Here is a 16,121-nt window from a genome sequence, read left to right on the forward strand (position 1 = left end):
GAGTTAGACACAATTTGGTGACTGTTTGTTCTCTAACAGCTAGGAACCAAAGGGGACCATTTAAAGGTGACCAATCAGAAATGCAAATCAAATCACACCACTTAATCTCTTTGCTCCTATCCTTCTATGATTTTTCACTACAATTAGGGTAAAATTCAAAGTCTCAGACCTTGCAGGTTTTGGCCCCATCTGGCCCTGGAAACACATCACTACCCAACAATTATCACTTTACACGGCCTCCCCCTTGTTCCTTGAGGTGCTGTTGGCTGCCTTCCGCATCTCACGTGACCTCCTCCCCCCAGGACTCTCATGTGCTTGCTGGAATGCTCCTTCTTCTTTCTTCACTGCACATCATCCTTCTACTGTCAGCTTCATATCTCAAAGAGGCTTGCCCTGACTCCCCACATGAAATTAGTTTTTGATGACACCCAATGCATTTTCCCCTCATAATAGCACACTTTCATAATGATGTATTTAATGTCTGCCACTCTCAGAAGACTGTAAGCTCCAAGAAGGCAAATATAAGACTATCTGGAACACATTTAATTCCTAGGACGTAATACAGATCTTGGTGTGTGGTAAGTGCTTAATAAAGATTTGCTAAGACCCTATCAAAACAGCTTCTACTACACAAACTATTCTTTCTGACTCATTTCTTCTGTACCTGGAACACGCTAAGGTAAGAAGTCACTTCCAAAAACAATACTGAAAAGGTGCAGGACTTAAAACATTCTGTTTCATATATTTTACTAAGGTAGGAAAGATGGAAAATGCATCTTGGAAAGATTTTCAGAGAGGACTGATATCAAAGAGTTTTTTGATAAGTTATACATTCACTACAAATTCAGAAGACATTTTGTCTCAGATACATTGGGTTTCAGCAAAATTTTATGATACGCTTCCATATGACATTTATCACATAGAGACAGTAAAGGGTAAAATCAGAAAGCTTTTCACTTACTTTGGATGTTCAAACTTGTCTATGAGATCAACCTTTTCCACCAGGTCTCCTCCAATCGTTCGGACTAAGTCATAGAAATCATTCTCTGCGTAAGTCTCAGAGGGCAACCAGAATGAAATATCATTTATCAGAGCAGGATATTTGCTAAGAGGCTAATAAAACAAGAGGAGAAAAGATATACAAACTTGTTAGTTGAACGAGAATATTTAAATTTTTCATTAAAAGTTTCACTTGGCTAATTAGGGAATGCTGGTAAAACATTATTTCAGCATTTAAATTTGCAGAACAAAATGAACTTAAAAGAGAAATCAATATTCAAAATTAGCAAATTCCATTATGAATATTGCAGATTCTTATCACATTCATGTGTAACGTTACCATATATTATATTTATATTGCCATTAATGTTCAACTTGGTACAAAGCAATTTGAATATATCACATTTCAGTTTTTCCTATTTGAATATTAGAGGAGAAAAGTTTAAATTTAATTAAGATGCAATTCATTAACTTCTTGTGATAGTTTCAGAAAGCCATTTTAGTAGAGATATAAGAGCTTATCAAAATTGATATTTCAATTAGTAATGTCATTATTTGTTAGTATTTCTAATTATTAAAATAAAGGATTGGGTTGCTAAGTAGTCACTTGGAGAATCACTTTTCAAATTACGCCTTTAAGGATGTGATAAACATAAATGTAGCCATTTCCCCCACTTTATTCCATTTTTTCCAGCTTATTAGTTCAGCAGTTCACCATTATATAAGACAGACATTTAAAATTAGATATGTTTAGAATTTACCATGTTCATTGCTTTCACACACAAACACACATACATACATACATATCATAACTACATATATAATTCTCACATACATACATCACAATTATACATAGATATATGTGTGTATGTATGTATGTTTTGGTCTAAAAGTCACTGCTGCAATAAAAAAAAGTTTCATTACATAACTGTGAAATCCTAAGGGAATTCACAAAGCCAAACCTTTTTTTTTAAAAGGGCAAATTTACAAACTGATGTAAGCCAAGCCTGACATCACTATAAACTCTTTGGTGAATCATTGATCAGAGAAAGTATAAAACTTTTAAATAGCAAAATCTCTGAAGAACTAAATGCTCAAACATGAATGATTATTCAACTTGAAATATCAATAAAGTTTTCAAAACAAATGCATCAGTTTGGAACACACATTTCATACAAACACAATAAAGTTACCATCTAGGTACTATTGACAAAATATGATGGCTCCTGAGAAGTATTCTGTTTTCTGTCGTAAAGTCACGATGCTGTGATAAATGACCCAGGGGTTAATGTAACAATAGATGACGGCAGTTTGGTGGTTACACAGGTTGCTTTTCCTTTTGACAATACCCTTTTGTCCTTTATGGAAAAGGGAATTTTAGGGAGAGAAGAGACTGAGATTGCCAAGAATTAGCAAGAAATCTCCACTTCAATTAATGCAAGCCGAGTTAACATACTTATTGAGTTCTGATGCAAGGCATGATGACAGAGAAATGGGAGAAGGTGCCCCAATAAAACATGTGTCAGCAATTCATGGACAACAGTCCATATGACAGTAATGCCGTCAGCCAGAACACATCCCCCAAGACATTATTAAAATACACATTATGGTAAAGACAGTTTAAAATCCATTCAGTTTGAAAGAAAAACCCAGACAACTTATTGTAGTACGAGTCTATTTCAAGCTAACAAATATAATAAGTTTAATGATGTAACTAAAAAGAAAGGATTTAATCCACTAATAGGTAGGTATCAGACATGGGATATCTACTGGCCTTTGCTTTTTTGAACAGAGAAATATAATTTTGTTTGGGGAATAAGAGGCTAACTACAGATCATGGTTACTGAGATGTAGAGTTTCTATCAAGTGTTTAACTAGCAGTAGTGGTAAAACCATCTAGTGGCTCCCCAATGTCCCAGGAGAAAGCCTCCAATTCCTAAAAGCTTTTACCTCTTTCCCGTGTTCTCTAGGCTCAGGCCAGCCCAGCTTACTGGGTTTCTTAAACACATTAAGCAGCTTCCTCCACATACCACTTCCCACCGTCCCTACCCCACTTCTGGCCCTCAGCCACGCTGTTCACTTGGGATCCTCATAGACTGTCAATCCCGTTACCGCACCCTATCCTTCTCTTGCACAACACTTTCCATCCTCACCGTCTGCGTCATTACTTACGTCATGGCTGTCTTCCTGAGAGGCTGCCATTTTTGAGGGTGCAGTGTGTATCTCTGTTTCCTCCTCTGAATCTCTTTATTCTGCACAGTCCCTGTTACATCGTAGATGTTTTAGCGGCTTGAAGAGCGCATGACAGAGATGCCAGGTGTGTGCAATGACTACATTACATCAGTGCATTCAGCGGTGCTTTCTCCTCTAACTGCATGAGCTAATGGATACACCGGGTGAAGGAGACGCAGAGCCTTGCCTCCATCCCTGGATTGTCCTACGGTTTAGCAACCATGGGGAATGGCAAAGAGGCTGAAGCTGGACAGGCAAAGCCTCCTGGTAGGAACTTGATAACCCACAATCATAGAATCATGGAATTTTGGAATCCGAAGGGACCTTCAATTACATACAATATTTGTGTTTTCTTCTTTCTTTTCTTAACAGAAGGATGACTATTTTACCAGTTTTATCAGATAACCGCATATAGTTGTACTTCATTATCTGAAAGGGATTGGTTCCAGGGTCCCCAAAGCTACCAAAATCCTCAGTCCCTTAAATAAAATGGTGTAGTACTTGCATATGACCTATGCACATCCTCTTGCATCCTCTGTAAATTATCTCTAGATTACTCATAATACCTAATACAATGTAAACGTTATATTTTAAAATTTTTACTATTTTTTATTGTTGTATTTTTAAATTGTTTTCCCCCAAATATTTTTTATCTACAATTGGCAGAATCCACAGATGTGAAACCTCCATATACAGAGAGCTGACTGCATTGATGTGTTCTTTTGTTGATCTTCTTTATAATTCTTTTTTTTTTTTTTTTAAGAATTGAAAAGGGCCTCAAAACTACAGATTCAAGATACATTCGTCAGCTTGCTCCTTTCTGCCCATGGATGCCACAGAAAAAGCATCGTTAAAGTCTCTCATCTGCCTGCCCTCATGTCTAAGTCAGAGTCTCCTAAAGAACCCAAATAGCTGAGGAAGAGCTTCATTGGAGAGCTGAGCTTTCAAACAACCGATGAGAGCCTGAGGAGCCATTTTGAGCAATGGGGAATGCTCCCGGACTGTGTGGTCACCAGAGATCCAAACACCAAGTGCTCCAGGGGCTTTGGGTTTGTCACTATGCTGCTGTGGAGGAGGTGGATCAGCCATGGATTCAAGGCCTCACAAGGTGAATGGAAGAGTTATGGAACCAAAGAGCTGTCTCAAGAGAAGATTCTCAAAGATCAGGTACCCACTTAACTATGAAAAAGATATTTGTTGGAGGCATTAAAGAAGACACTGAAGAACAACACCTAAGAGATTATTTTGAACAGTATGGAAAAACTGAAGCTATTGAAATCTTGACAGATGAAGGCAGTGGCAAGACAAGGGGCTTTGCCTTTACAACCTTTGACGACCATGACTCCGTGGTTCTGGAAACTTTGGTGGTGGTCGTGGAGGTGACTTCGGTGGGAATGACAACTTTGGTCATGAAGGAAATGTTAGTGGTCATGGTGGCTTTGGTGGCAGCCGTGGTAGTGGATATGCTGGCTGTGGGGATGGCTATAATGGATTTGGTAATGATGGAAGCAATTTTGGAGGTAGTAGAAGCTACAGTGATTTTGGCAATTACAATAATCAGTCTTCAAATTCTGGACCCATGAAGGGAGGAAACGGAGGCAGAAGCTCTGGCCCCTGCGGTGGTGGAGGCCAATACTTTGCCAAGCCGTGAAACCAAGGTAGTTAGAGCAGTCGGTCCCAGTAGCAGCAGTAGCTATGGCAGTGGCAGAAGATTTTAATTAGGAAACACAGCTTAGCAGAAGAGGAGAGCCAGAGAAGTGACAGAGAAGCTACAGGTTACAAGAGATTTGTGAACTCAGCCAAGCACAGTGGCGACAGGGCTTAGTGCTACAAAGAAGACATGTTTTAGACAAATACTCATGTGTATGGGCAAAAAAACTCAAGGACCGTATTTGTGACTAACTATATAACAGGTTATTTTAGTTTCTGTTCTAGGTGTAAAGCATTCCAACAAAGAGTTTTAATGTACATTTTTTTTTTTTGTACTCATGCTATTGATTGCTGAATGTAATAGTCTGATCGTAATGCTGAATACATGTCTTATTCTTTAAATGTGTTGTGTAAAGTTAGTCTACTCTGAAGCCATCTTGGTAAATCTCCCCCAACAGTGTAAAGTTAGAATTCCTTCAGGGTGATGCCAGGTTCTATCTGGAGTTTATATACAACCTGCTTGGGTGAAGAAGCCATTATCTTCAGAAACCTTGGTGTAGTTGAACTGAGAGTTATTGTTGTGACCTGAAGTTCGCCACTAAAAATTACCCAAGCAAAATCATAGAATTATTGGTTATAAAAATGATTTTGGCACATCCTATGCAATATATCTAAATTGAATAAAAGTATCAGATAAAATTATAGATGGGAATGAAGCTTGTGTATCATCCATTATCATGTGTGATCAAAAAATGATTTAATTCTCAAAAAAAAAAACCCCATTACAGATACAGTAGAGACTTTAAAAGTCATAGGTGAATATTTTAAACCATTTATTAACAAGGAACTTGGAAACTTTGATCAAATGGATATTTCACTCAAAACAGAGAACCTAATCTGATGACGAGGCATCAACTATTTCAAACTGAAATATCAGGCAAATGTCCCTTCAACAGAAACTTAGACTATTGGCCCACAGTACAACTTATCAAATGTTTATGGTAAAGGTAGTTCCTTTTGTATGTAAACTGTTTCATGAAGGAAGGAAGCCTCATAATCTTACAAGGCTACTCTATACTTAAAGTTAAAATTGGACAAGTAGAGAACAATTCACACATTTTTTGACTGATTTCACTTATAACCTACATTTAAAAGCCTAAATGTAACTTTAGCAAACATTCCAGAATGATGAGAAGGATCTGAAACCAAAAATAATCTAATAATCAACATATTAAGAAAAAAATCCCTGTGATTATTTCATAGGGAGAGAGTATTTAACAAATGTATTATTTATTTGTTATTAGAAGAAAAAATCTTGGCAAACTAGAAATAGAGGAGAACTTCCTTATCCTAACTAGATATTTCTCAAATATAGAAACATCCTATTAAATGCTAAAATTTTTGGAGCATTCTAATTAAAGTTAAGCGTAAGATAAGGATACCTACTATCAGTAGTACTCTGTCTCATCACAGGTCTAACCAAGGCAGAAAACAAGAAATAGCTATGAACCTAATGAATAGAAATGGCATAGGCAAAAATGCGTGATCCCAAATTTGAAGTTTTGGACATGTGCAGACTGATGCTAAACACTCCTGTAGCACTCTCTTCTTATCCTTACATTGATTGCACTGCAGCTACTTCCAATGGTCTTGAAACACCATCCTTATTTCATTAGGTTGGACTACTCCTAGAGGTCTGAATACTTATTTGCCTCTTTATAAACTTTTTATCTGTGCCAATTACCTGTTCTGACACTTCTAACCCTTGAGAACTGTTTTCTTTCCTTCTTGGTCAGTGTAGGGGAGTTGGGATCACGGATTTATGTGCTTTCCTGAGCACAGGCCCACCCCAAGTCCTTCTGACTGCACTTGGGGCCCCTCTGGGGTTCATGTCCCTATCCTTCTGTCCTCTGACAGGCACCATGCTTGGCTCAGCTGTGAGGCCCAGCAGGAACACAGTGTCTGGCTAATAAACGTCCGCTGAACTCCTGTTGAATGGCTACACTATGGGATCTGTGTCCATACTTTCCAGGATATTTCAGATTTTCAAAATAATAATTCTTATAATTCCAAAAAGGACAATACTCCATGTCACTGGGTCCCACAAATCTGGTTTTTGAAGATGGTATTATTCTTCCCTTTTTCCTTTCTTTGAAATAGCAAAGCATCTCTAAAAATTGTTTTGCTGCCTAAGTTTTGCTCCTGCATCTCTTTATCCACTGGACCCCACCTTTTCTCTCCTTCTCTTTAAAAGGCAAGCCCTCAGATTTCCAGGTGGGAAAGATTAAAGTGCCAGACTTCAGTCACTCGAGAAGGGTAAAACTAGGAACATTTTTTTTCTCCCCAACTATTTTCTGTTCTTATCTTCATTATCTTCATTATTTCTTCTTGTGTAACTGGTCTTATTCTCACTGGCTTATTTAGGTGAAAGATTAACTCCTGTATTTTGTGGCTTTCTTGCTTTTAAATAAAGGTATTTAAAGGTATAAATGTCTCTCTAAATATGTCTTTATATATTTCCCACAGTTTTAAATATCTGTATTTTCTATTGCTACTTTTTACTTGGGAATATACATACACACACACACACACACACACACACACACACACACACACACACACATATAGTTTAGTTTCCAAATATATGAATTTTGTGACTTTTAACAAGTATCTTTTTATTGTGAACTTCAAATTTAATTGCACTGATGTCAGAAAACTTAGTATGACTCATTATTGGAGCTTTGTTCTAACTTGCTTTTTAACCTCAAATGTAATTAATGTTCTCGTGGTACTTGAAAAGTATATTACCTCTCATTCTGGTGGAGTCACACTTCTTTATTGTATTATTCAAATATTCTATATCCTTTCTTTTATTTTATCTGCTTGGTTTTCTTGATCTATCAGTTTCTAATAAAAAGATAATAAAATCTCCCACTATTATTGGGATCACATAAATTTCTCCCAGCAGTTCTATCTGCTTCATGTATTTCGAAACTATAGTGTTAGGTAGATAGACATTTATTATATTTACTTGGTGGATTCTTCCTCTTAGCAGTATTTATGTCCTTGCTAATCTCTACTAAGGCTTTTTGACTAAAATTAGAACTTGTTACACTAGGTTTTCCATAGTTAGTATTTGCTTAGTGAACATTTTTTCAATCTCTTTTATTTCAAGCTATGTTTTTTTTTGCAGTTTTTTTAAAGCAGAATTTCATTTAAAATCTGACAGCTTCATTTTTTTTGTTGTTAGCATTTCACAGTGCAACAAACGTGTTTATTTAACTATATTTCAAATAGATCCCTTCTCCTAAAGTACTAACAATCATGTATTTCAAAAAATTCTGAACTGTTCCAAAGAAGCCCAAACCACGTGTCAGTTCATATTTTAAAATAAATTCTGAAAAGCTCAAAGGGTGGGCAAATGAATATCCTCAGAGATAAGATTATTAGTTAGTCCCAGTCAAATGCTTTTGAAAGGAATTATGTTAACTGTTTCAGGAATTATTTGAAAAAAAGGAGTCCTGTACTCTTCTACATTTGAGCTATGTGGACTGGACACCTTTAGAGACACCAGCTGTCTACTCTTCCACCTCTTTTCAATGTGACAGGGGATGGAATATTGAGGCAGAATTTGGTCCTTCCCCTGTGTACACAACCTCTTTGCAAAAAGGACTCCAGGTTTTGTTCAGGTAGCAAATGGAGTCCCTTGATCTCTGGGAAAGATCCCTCCTCAGCCCTGGGGAATGAAAGTCATGACTTGTTAATGAAGACCAGTATAAAGGAGTCACGGTCATTTACACCTGTTGGCCAGGCAAGGAGTGGACATGACCTCAGTATCACCAGTGACATGTTATGGCAATTCTGAAGAGACTAAAACATCAGACCTCAGTGAGGATAGCTTTTCGGCCCTTCCTTCCAGCTTGAGATGTTGGAACAAGGTCATGATGACAGAGTGGCTTCAGATTTTTAACAGGTCACTTTAATCTATTTATATGCACTGTGATTATGAATTTTTTTATTTCTACCATCTTCATTTGTGTTTCCTGCTAACCAGTCTTCCTCTTTTCATAAATTATCTCCTTTTCTGCTTCTACTGGATTGCTTGATTTTCAAAATATTCTAATATTTTTCCCTCTGGTGTAAGGAGTAAACTGTATTTCTCTTTTTTAAGAAATATATATATATATATATATATATATATATATGTATGTATTATCCTTTAACAAATTGTTCCAAGCATAAAGTTATTTAGTGTCTCTATTCAATTCCTAAAAAAGACACGAAGCTTTGCTTTCCCAGCAGCCCCTGTTCCCAACTATCCTTCTTCCTCATTATTCTCGTCTAGAGTTTCATCTTCTAAACAAAATCACAGGTAAAACAATAAATTAAGTCAATGGCTAAATTAAGTTAAAATATTTTTAAATTCTGTATTTGTTTCTTGTATTCCACCTCTTTGTTGGGGGACAGTTCTCTACAGAGTTTTCATAAAACTTGTGGTGGCTCGTATACCAAATAGCACTGGAAGATGGTTAGTCTCTCCCTTTGGAGCAGAAAGCAGATTTGTTCCTTCCCCGGAATGATAAACGTAATGTCTTCTTCAGGGACAAAGTCTGGGCAGGTTTACTAACAGCCCCTTTAAAAGACTGGGATAAAAACAAACACACACAAATGGACAAATGAAATACTGGAAGGGGCCTGAGCTTGAGAGTTTTCAGCTGTGCTCCAGCCGAGTGTGTGCACAGCATCCGGAGCTGCTCCGCCTCCTGGCTATTGAACTGGGGGACTGGAAGAGACACTGCTAAGAGAACTCATGCTGCCTCTGTGCTGAGTAACAAAGTCGTTGGTCTTTGAGGCAGGAGTCTCTTGTCCTTCTGCCTGCACCCATGAAAGTGCTGTGGCATCCTTGTTAACCTGCAAGTAAGGTAAAATCTTAGGCCTTTCCTAGTCCTAGGAACACCCTTCCTTCTTTTTCACTTCTGTCTCAGATAAGTATCCTCCAACAGTTTTTTTGGCAGTGAAAGTCCATAGGAGGCAAACTCTCTCAGTATTTACATGTCTGAAACCACTCACACTTTAATAATTTGGTAGGACACGAAATTCTAGGTTCATGTTTGTCTTCCCTAAGCACTCCCGACAATTTCCCTGCCGCCTATTCGTAATGGTGCCGAGTCTGCTGTCAGTCAGTGCTATTTTTTCACAGGTAATCTGTCTTTCCTTCCAGGCAGTTTGGAAGCGGTGTATCTTTATCCCTGAGGCTCTGCAATTTGACTCTGATGAGGCTGGGTTTGCATTTATCTTTATTTATTCTGCTAGGTACTCCGAGAGTGCTCTCAATCAGACGGCTCACGTCTTGTTCCAATTCTGAAATTCCAGCACTACTTCTCATTCCTTTCATTCTCTTCTGAACTGCAATAATACATACTGTGAAGCTTCTGAATCTATCTTCCTTTCCTCTTAACTGACCTATTTTAGGTTTTATTCTTTGTGAGTCTAAGCTGCATTCTGGGTGAATTCTTCAGTAACAGCTTCTTAACTACTAATTCTCCTGTCAACTGAGTCTAGTAGATTCATCTGCTTTTTATTCTTTATTTTAATGAATCTATCACTCATTTCGGAGATTCTAATTTTTTCCCACATCTACTTACCCTTCATTTCTGCCAGTTTTTGCCTCTTGCTCAGAATTTCCCTTTTTTAAAAAATAGTTATTATTTCTCCAACGATCTCTTTGAGGGCATCAGGCATTTTTTTTCAAGATAGCTTTTAAAAATTTTACTTTACTCTTCAGTGAATTCACATTCTACTTGTTGATTTGGATGGCTGACACTCTAAGGTCAGAATTCTTCACGTGGCGTGGAATTTGGGTGTGCAGGATTGCCCTGTCTGGGAGATAATGGTGAAAGTTCTCTTGCTGATCACATCTCCTTGCTCAGAGGTTTTTAAGGTTCCTCTGCTTGAACCCCTCACACAGAATGGAGTTGACATGGCAGTCTGGGTTCCTGCCCAATGGTGATATGGCTGATGATGAGATGGGGTACTTAGCTCAGTTCCTGAGAAAAAGGCCTTGTCTCTGTCCTGAGCTCTTTCCAGGATCAAAGCTTTTTACATGCTAGAGGTTATGGCAGGCAGTGATTCTGGGTCTCCCTTCTAGATCAGAGGACAGGACCACTACCCTGCCGGCTTTCAAGTGGAGCATGTGCTCTGGCCTGGTACATTTAGTCTTACAGAGTTAAGCCTCTGGTGCCCCCTCCTGACTTGCGATCCTGCAGCCCAGTGTCTGGTTTCGCGCTCTGCTTTGGGTTTGTCTCTTTTCTCTAGCAATTTATCTTTTTTAGGGGAGTAGGGGGCATGATTATGACTTTTTCATTTTTCCTTTTTAGGTTTTGATCTATCACTGTTGTGTGTTTGGAGCAGGCAAAGCACAGCCTATAAAACAGCCACAACTTGACTCTGTTTCTTTACACAATGGTTCTTAACTTTGTCAGGGAGGAGGACACAGGTCTCCCTGGAAATATGCTAACAGATTCTAACTCTTGCTCCAGAAATGTATATATCTTTTTAAATAAAGATTTTCACATAGAACTGTTACAAACTCAACAAAAGTCATTCAGTGACCAGAATAAGGATCTGGTGTATGACCCAGACTCAAAATTGTGTCATGCAGCTCAAATATAGACAGCCGAGATGACTGTCTTAAAGGAGTTAAAAAATATCAACGTCACACTTTACTAACACAATATATACATGTATGTACATATACTGTGTATATCTCGATATTGTTAAGAATATATACTTTATGATAAAATCATACATGGAGGCAATCATTATTTATCTTGGGGTAACTACTTGCAATGCAGCATATCTATTTATATAAAAGAAGTCTGCCTTTTATGGGCTAGAAAAGAAAACGCTCCCTGCAGCTTAGACAATTCTGCAGTTTCAGAGCTGCCTGGGGTCAGTTGAGGGCCTGGTAGTGAGCACACAGCAGCCCACCTCCTCCCCTGCCCATTCCTGCTGTCGCCCCTGCCTTTCCACAGGTGTTGATCCTGTGAACACCTGCTAATGAGCTTCTCGCATGTTCATCTCTGCCTCAGAGTTTGCTTTCTGGGAGAAACTGACCTGTGACTCCGAGACATCAACAAAACGTCAGCGACCAGTCGACTTAAGAATTGGTGTCCAGGGAAACAGCAAGCCTCAGTGAGCATAGATGGGAGTGTGGCAGACCTGGCTTAGGATCTGCCCCTGTCCTGTGAGTGATGACAGAGGAATGGCTCTGTCCAGGTCCTCTGGCAACCTTGCAGGTATTCACATAAGCCACCAGGCAAAGACTTGAACCACAGCTTATCTGTCTTGAAAGGATAACTGCCTTGTGATTCTCTGGTGTTCGAGGCCTTTAAGGAACTGCTAGGAGCCATCTGCTACCCACTTCCCTACTTCCCTGGGAGGCTGTCAAGAGGCAGTTTCTCCTCACCTCCCAGGTTCTGAAAGGGTAGGAGGCTTCCTGGATATCCCTACTTGGAATAGAACCATAGAATATAAAACCTCTTAGCTGCAGCCTTTAACTGGCTTCTCTGCAATGGGCTATGTCACAGCTGGCATTGTAACCACCTGCTCTGTTACAGATTGACTTGTGTTGTTCTCCCCAAAAGAGATATGTGGAGTCTTAAACCCCGGCGCCTCAAAATATGACCTTACATGGAGACAGGATCTTTACAGAGGAAATAAATTTAAAATGAAATCATTGGAATGGACCCTAATGCAATATGACTGGTGTCCCTACCAAACTGGGGAGATCTGCACACAGGCATGCACACAGGGAGCACTCCGCGGGCAGATGAAGCCAGAGGCTGGGATAACGTTCCTGCAGGCCCAGGAAAGCCAAAGCTTGCCAGCAAACCACCGGACACAAAAGGGGCACAAAACAGATCCTCAGAAGGAATCAACACTGCCGACACCTTGATCTTAGACTTCCAGCCTCCAGAACAGTGAGTCAGTAAGTTTCTGTTGTTTAAGCCACCCTGGCTATGGTGCCTGTTTATGACCTCCCTGCTACACTAACAGACCCTCCCTGTGTTTCAGGATCCTCCTTTTGCAATGCGTGGGAGCTGGCACCTTTGGCTGCTCTTCCTTCTGCGTCTATGTTAGTAATAGGCTATCTAAATCTACAGAGGCTCCTAGCCTGGCCAACATGGTGAAAACCATTTTTTACAAAAAAATACAAAAATTAGCTGGGCATGGTGGTGCATGCCTGTAGTTCCAGCTTCTTGGGAGGCTGAGGCTAAAGGACTGCTTGAGCCCAGGAAGCAGAGGTTGCACTGAACTGAGATTTTGCCACAGCCCTGCAGCCGGGGAAACAGAGCGAGACCCTGTGTCAAAAAATAAAACAATAAAAAATAGTGTGGCTCCTTATATCTTTACCAAAAGCAGTCAGGCCTTAGCCTTGGCCTTGGCCCTGACTGGTGTGCTATGGGCCTGACATATGACTGAGGCCAACATGCCACCGTTTCTCCATCTATAAAGTGGAGATAGCACCTGTGTCAGCATACTGTGGTAAAGACAACATGAAATAATATTCACAAAGCACAGATGTCAAAGTGTTCTAGACAAAACACTGACTTGGAGAGTTCAACAGATATACAGATTTGATGATTGTCTACGACCTGCTATAAATTATAAGCTTGCCAAAAGGGACTGAGGAGGGCAGGTCTAAAAAGTAGGATTCCAGTTTAACAATGCTATTCCATCCTAACTGGCCCCTGCTCCGGGCCTACCCCCCATATCTGAAATACAAATGTCTCCACGTACCTTCCAAGCTTAACATCTGAGAAGGTTCCCCCACAACCGCTTTTTTTTTTTTTTTTTTGAGATGGAGTCTTGCTCTGTCACCAGGCTGTGATCTTGGCTCACTACAACCCCCACCTCCTGGGTTCAAGCGATGCTCCTGCCTCAGCCTCCCAAGTAGCTGGGATTACAGGTGTGTGCCACCATGTCCAGCTAATTTTTGTATTTTTAGCAGAGATGGCGTTTCACCATGTTGGCCAGAATGGTCTTGAACTCTTGACCTTGTGATCTGCCCCCCTCGGCCTCCCAAAGTGCTGGGATGACAGGCATGAGCCACTGCGCCCAGCCAGAGGTTCCCCTTTATCATTCTGTGATTAAATAAAAATTGTTCAGCTTCCAAGAATCTGTTCATAAACATTCTCAAGAAAGCTAATCTCACATTGTCAGTTGTTAATAAATACAGCCCAGTACCACAGCACCTTTATTTCAATAAAGTTTCTTTCTGCATCAAAATCTTCCCCTTACCTTAAAACTCTCTTCTCCTTTTTAATGTTACTGAAACAGGATAATATTATCTTTCTCCATTTGGAAATTTTTCTATGCTAGTCAAACATTATTAAGTCATTCTCTAGTTCTCTTCCCTTTAGGCTAAATGACTATGTTTTTTGGTTTTCCTTCTCAGCTCAGAAATTAAGAGTGTCAAATAGGGGAGGGTCTCTGTTTTCTCCACAAGTTCTCCACAGAGCTATGACACTGCCGAAGTGACTTTCAGTCAGCTTCTAACCATGGCCACATTTAGTTAAAGGAACACTTTGCAGCTTCTATGACACCGTTCTCTTTCTAGACCAGAACACGTCCCTTGATTTTGATTGTGATGATATGACTAACGATGGTCACCGTTTGTGAAGCGCTGTGTGCCACAGACTGTCAGCCACTTCATGTACATCATCTCATCAACACAACATGTCACAGCACAACCCCACGTGACAGCCACCAGTACGACTCCATGCGTCCATGAGAACACTGAGGCTTGGAGACCTTAACTAAACTGTCTAAGGTACAACAGCCAGCAAGTGGCAGAGCCAAGGTCAAATGCAGATCTACTAAGGCCAGGTTGTGCTGTTAACCCCTGTACTTTAAGGCCTCCCATTTAAAACTAAGGGCTCTGTTGTAGCTTGGGCTGCACAGACGAGGTGGCTTGAACAACAAACATTTACTTCTCACGGTTCTGGAGGCCACAGGGTGCCAGCATGGTTGGGTGCTTGAAGGCCCTCTTCCTGGTTGAGCGGCGATGGCTTTCTTGCTGTATCTTCACATGGTGGGTAGTTGGGGGAAGGAAGAGAGAGCTGCAGGTTCTGCTGTCCTTTACTCTGTTTCTAATCCCGGAGAGATCCACCCTCATGACCTAATCACCTCTTTAAAGCCCCACTTCCTAATACTCTGGTGGTTGGATCTCAAAGTATGAATTTGGGGTGGGGACATACAAACATTTAGCCCAAGTTTCTACTACTGTTTCCAGAAGTAGTCTATTCAGCCTAACTAACAATTATGTAAATAAGACCAAATCCAACATTTATCCCTATGGTGCCTTTCATGACATTTCCTTTTCAAATGATTAATTTAGCTTTTAGATGAATCATCACTTCCAGTCTGTTTTTAGCTCATGAGATTGTGTTTTTATCTAAATTAGCTTAAAAATCAGCTTTACCTATAAAAAATAGCGTGCACTATCAGTTACTTTGTTTTACATCTAAATGTGTGATGGCCCTTACTTTTAATTCCATCTATTCATTTTATAATAAAAACTGCTTATTAAATTTGGCTGGTGAATTTGGTACTTGATGAATTCAGGTTGTTTTAACTTATGATTTCATGCTGCTTTGATATTTACAGATTTTCTCACTTTGTTCCAATATTTTGTTTTCATTCTTACTCAATTTCACTGAGTACCAGGAGCATACTGTGTTGGTCAGAGTTAGGCACAGTTCCTGCTCAGGCAACTTTTGTTCTTTACTTCATTAAGAAACCACATGAAACTAACTAAGTTCTAAACATCCCTCTAAATTTTAATGTTTCCCATGTTTGTGCTTAACTTTTGATAATATTTCCCTATTTCTATAATGAAATTATATGGAACAATCGTTTTGGTAACCTTGTGTTCAATTAACTTTTGATGTTTCAATATCATGGTCCCCAACTATCTAGTGAACTCCTTGAGGACTGAAACAGATTTTCAAATCTTTTTGAATCCTTTCAAATTTGCTTTAAAGCTCTAGAAGGCTTTACTTAAACAAATCATGCATTTGGAAAATGTAGCTACAGTGTGCTACTCTAGTTAGACAGGGGAGTAACAGCCTGTTTGCATTGCATGTAGTCCCAAAATCTTCATGGGAACTCAAGGTCTGGAGCAAGGTTTCAAGGCCCCTGCCTGAACTTAATGGTTTTTAACTTAAAAAAAAAAA

At 39.5% G+C, this 16,121-nt stretch overlaps 1 protein-coding gene across 4 annotated transcripts in view; it reads right to left on the bottom strand.

The window, feature by feature from the left end:
* Positions 1 to 16,121, bottom strand: part of FARS2 (phenylalanyl-tRNA synthetase 2, mitochondrial) — a 523,925-nt gene that overhangs the window by 152,676 nt on the left and 355,128 nt on the right. For 3 of the 4 annotated variants that reach the window (XM_032250124.1, XM_032250126.1, XM_032250127.1), the window contains exon 6: positions 962 to 1,113. The exons of the other annotated variant lie outside the window; for it this stretch is intronic. In XM_032250124.1, the coding sequence (XP_032106015.1) occupies positions 962 to 1,113 (152 nt within the window). The remainder of the gene's footprint in view (positions 1 to 961; positions 1,114 to 16,121) is intronic. 4 annotated transcript variants of the gene reach the window in all.

The sequence above is a fragment of the Sapajus apella genome, unplaced genomic scaffold (assembly GCF_009761245.1).
Source record: "Sapajus apella isolate SASKATOON/1434 unplaced genomic scaffold, GSC_monkey_1.0 scaffold70, whole genome shotgun sequence".
In the NCBI taxonomy this organism is placed as follows: Eukaryota; Metazoa; Chordata; class Mammalia; order Primates; family Cebidae; genus Sapajus; species Sapajus apella.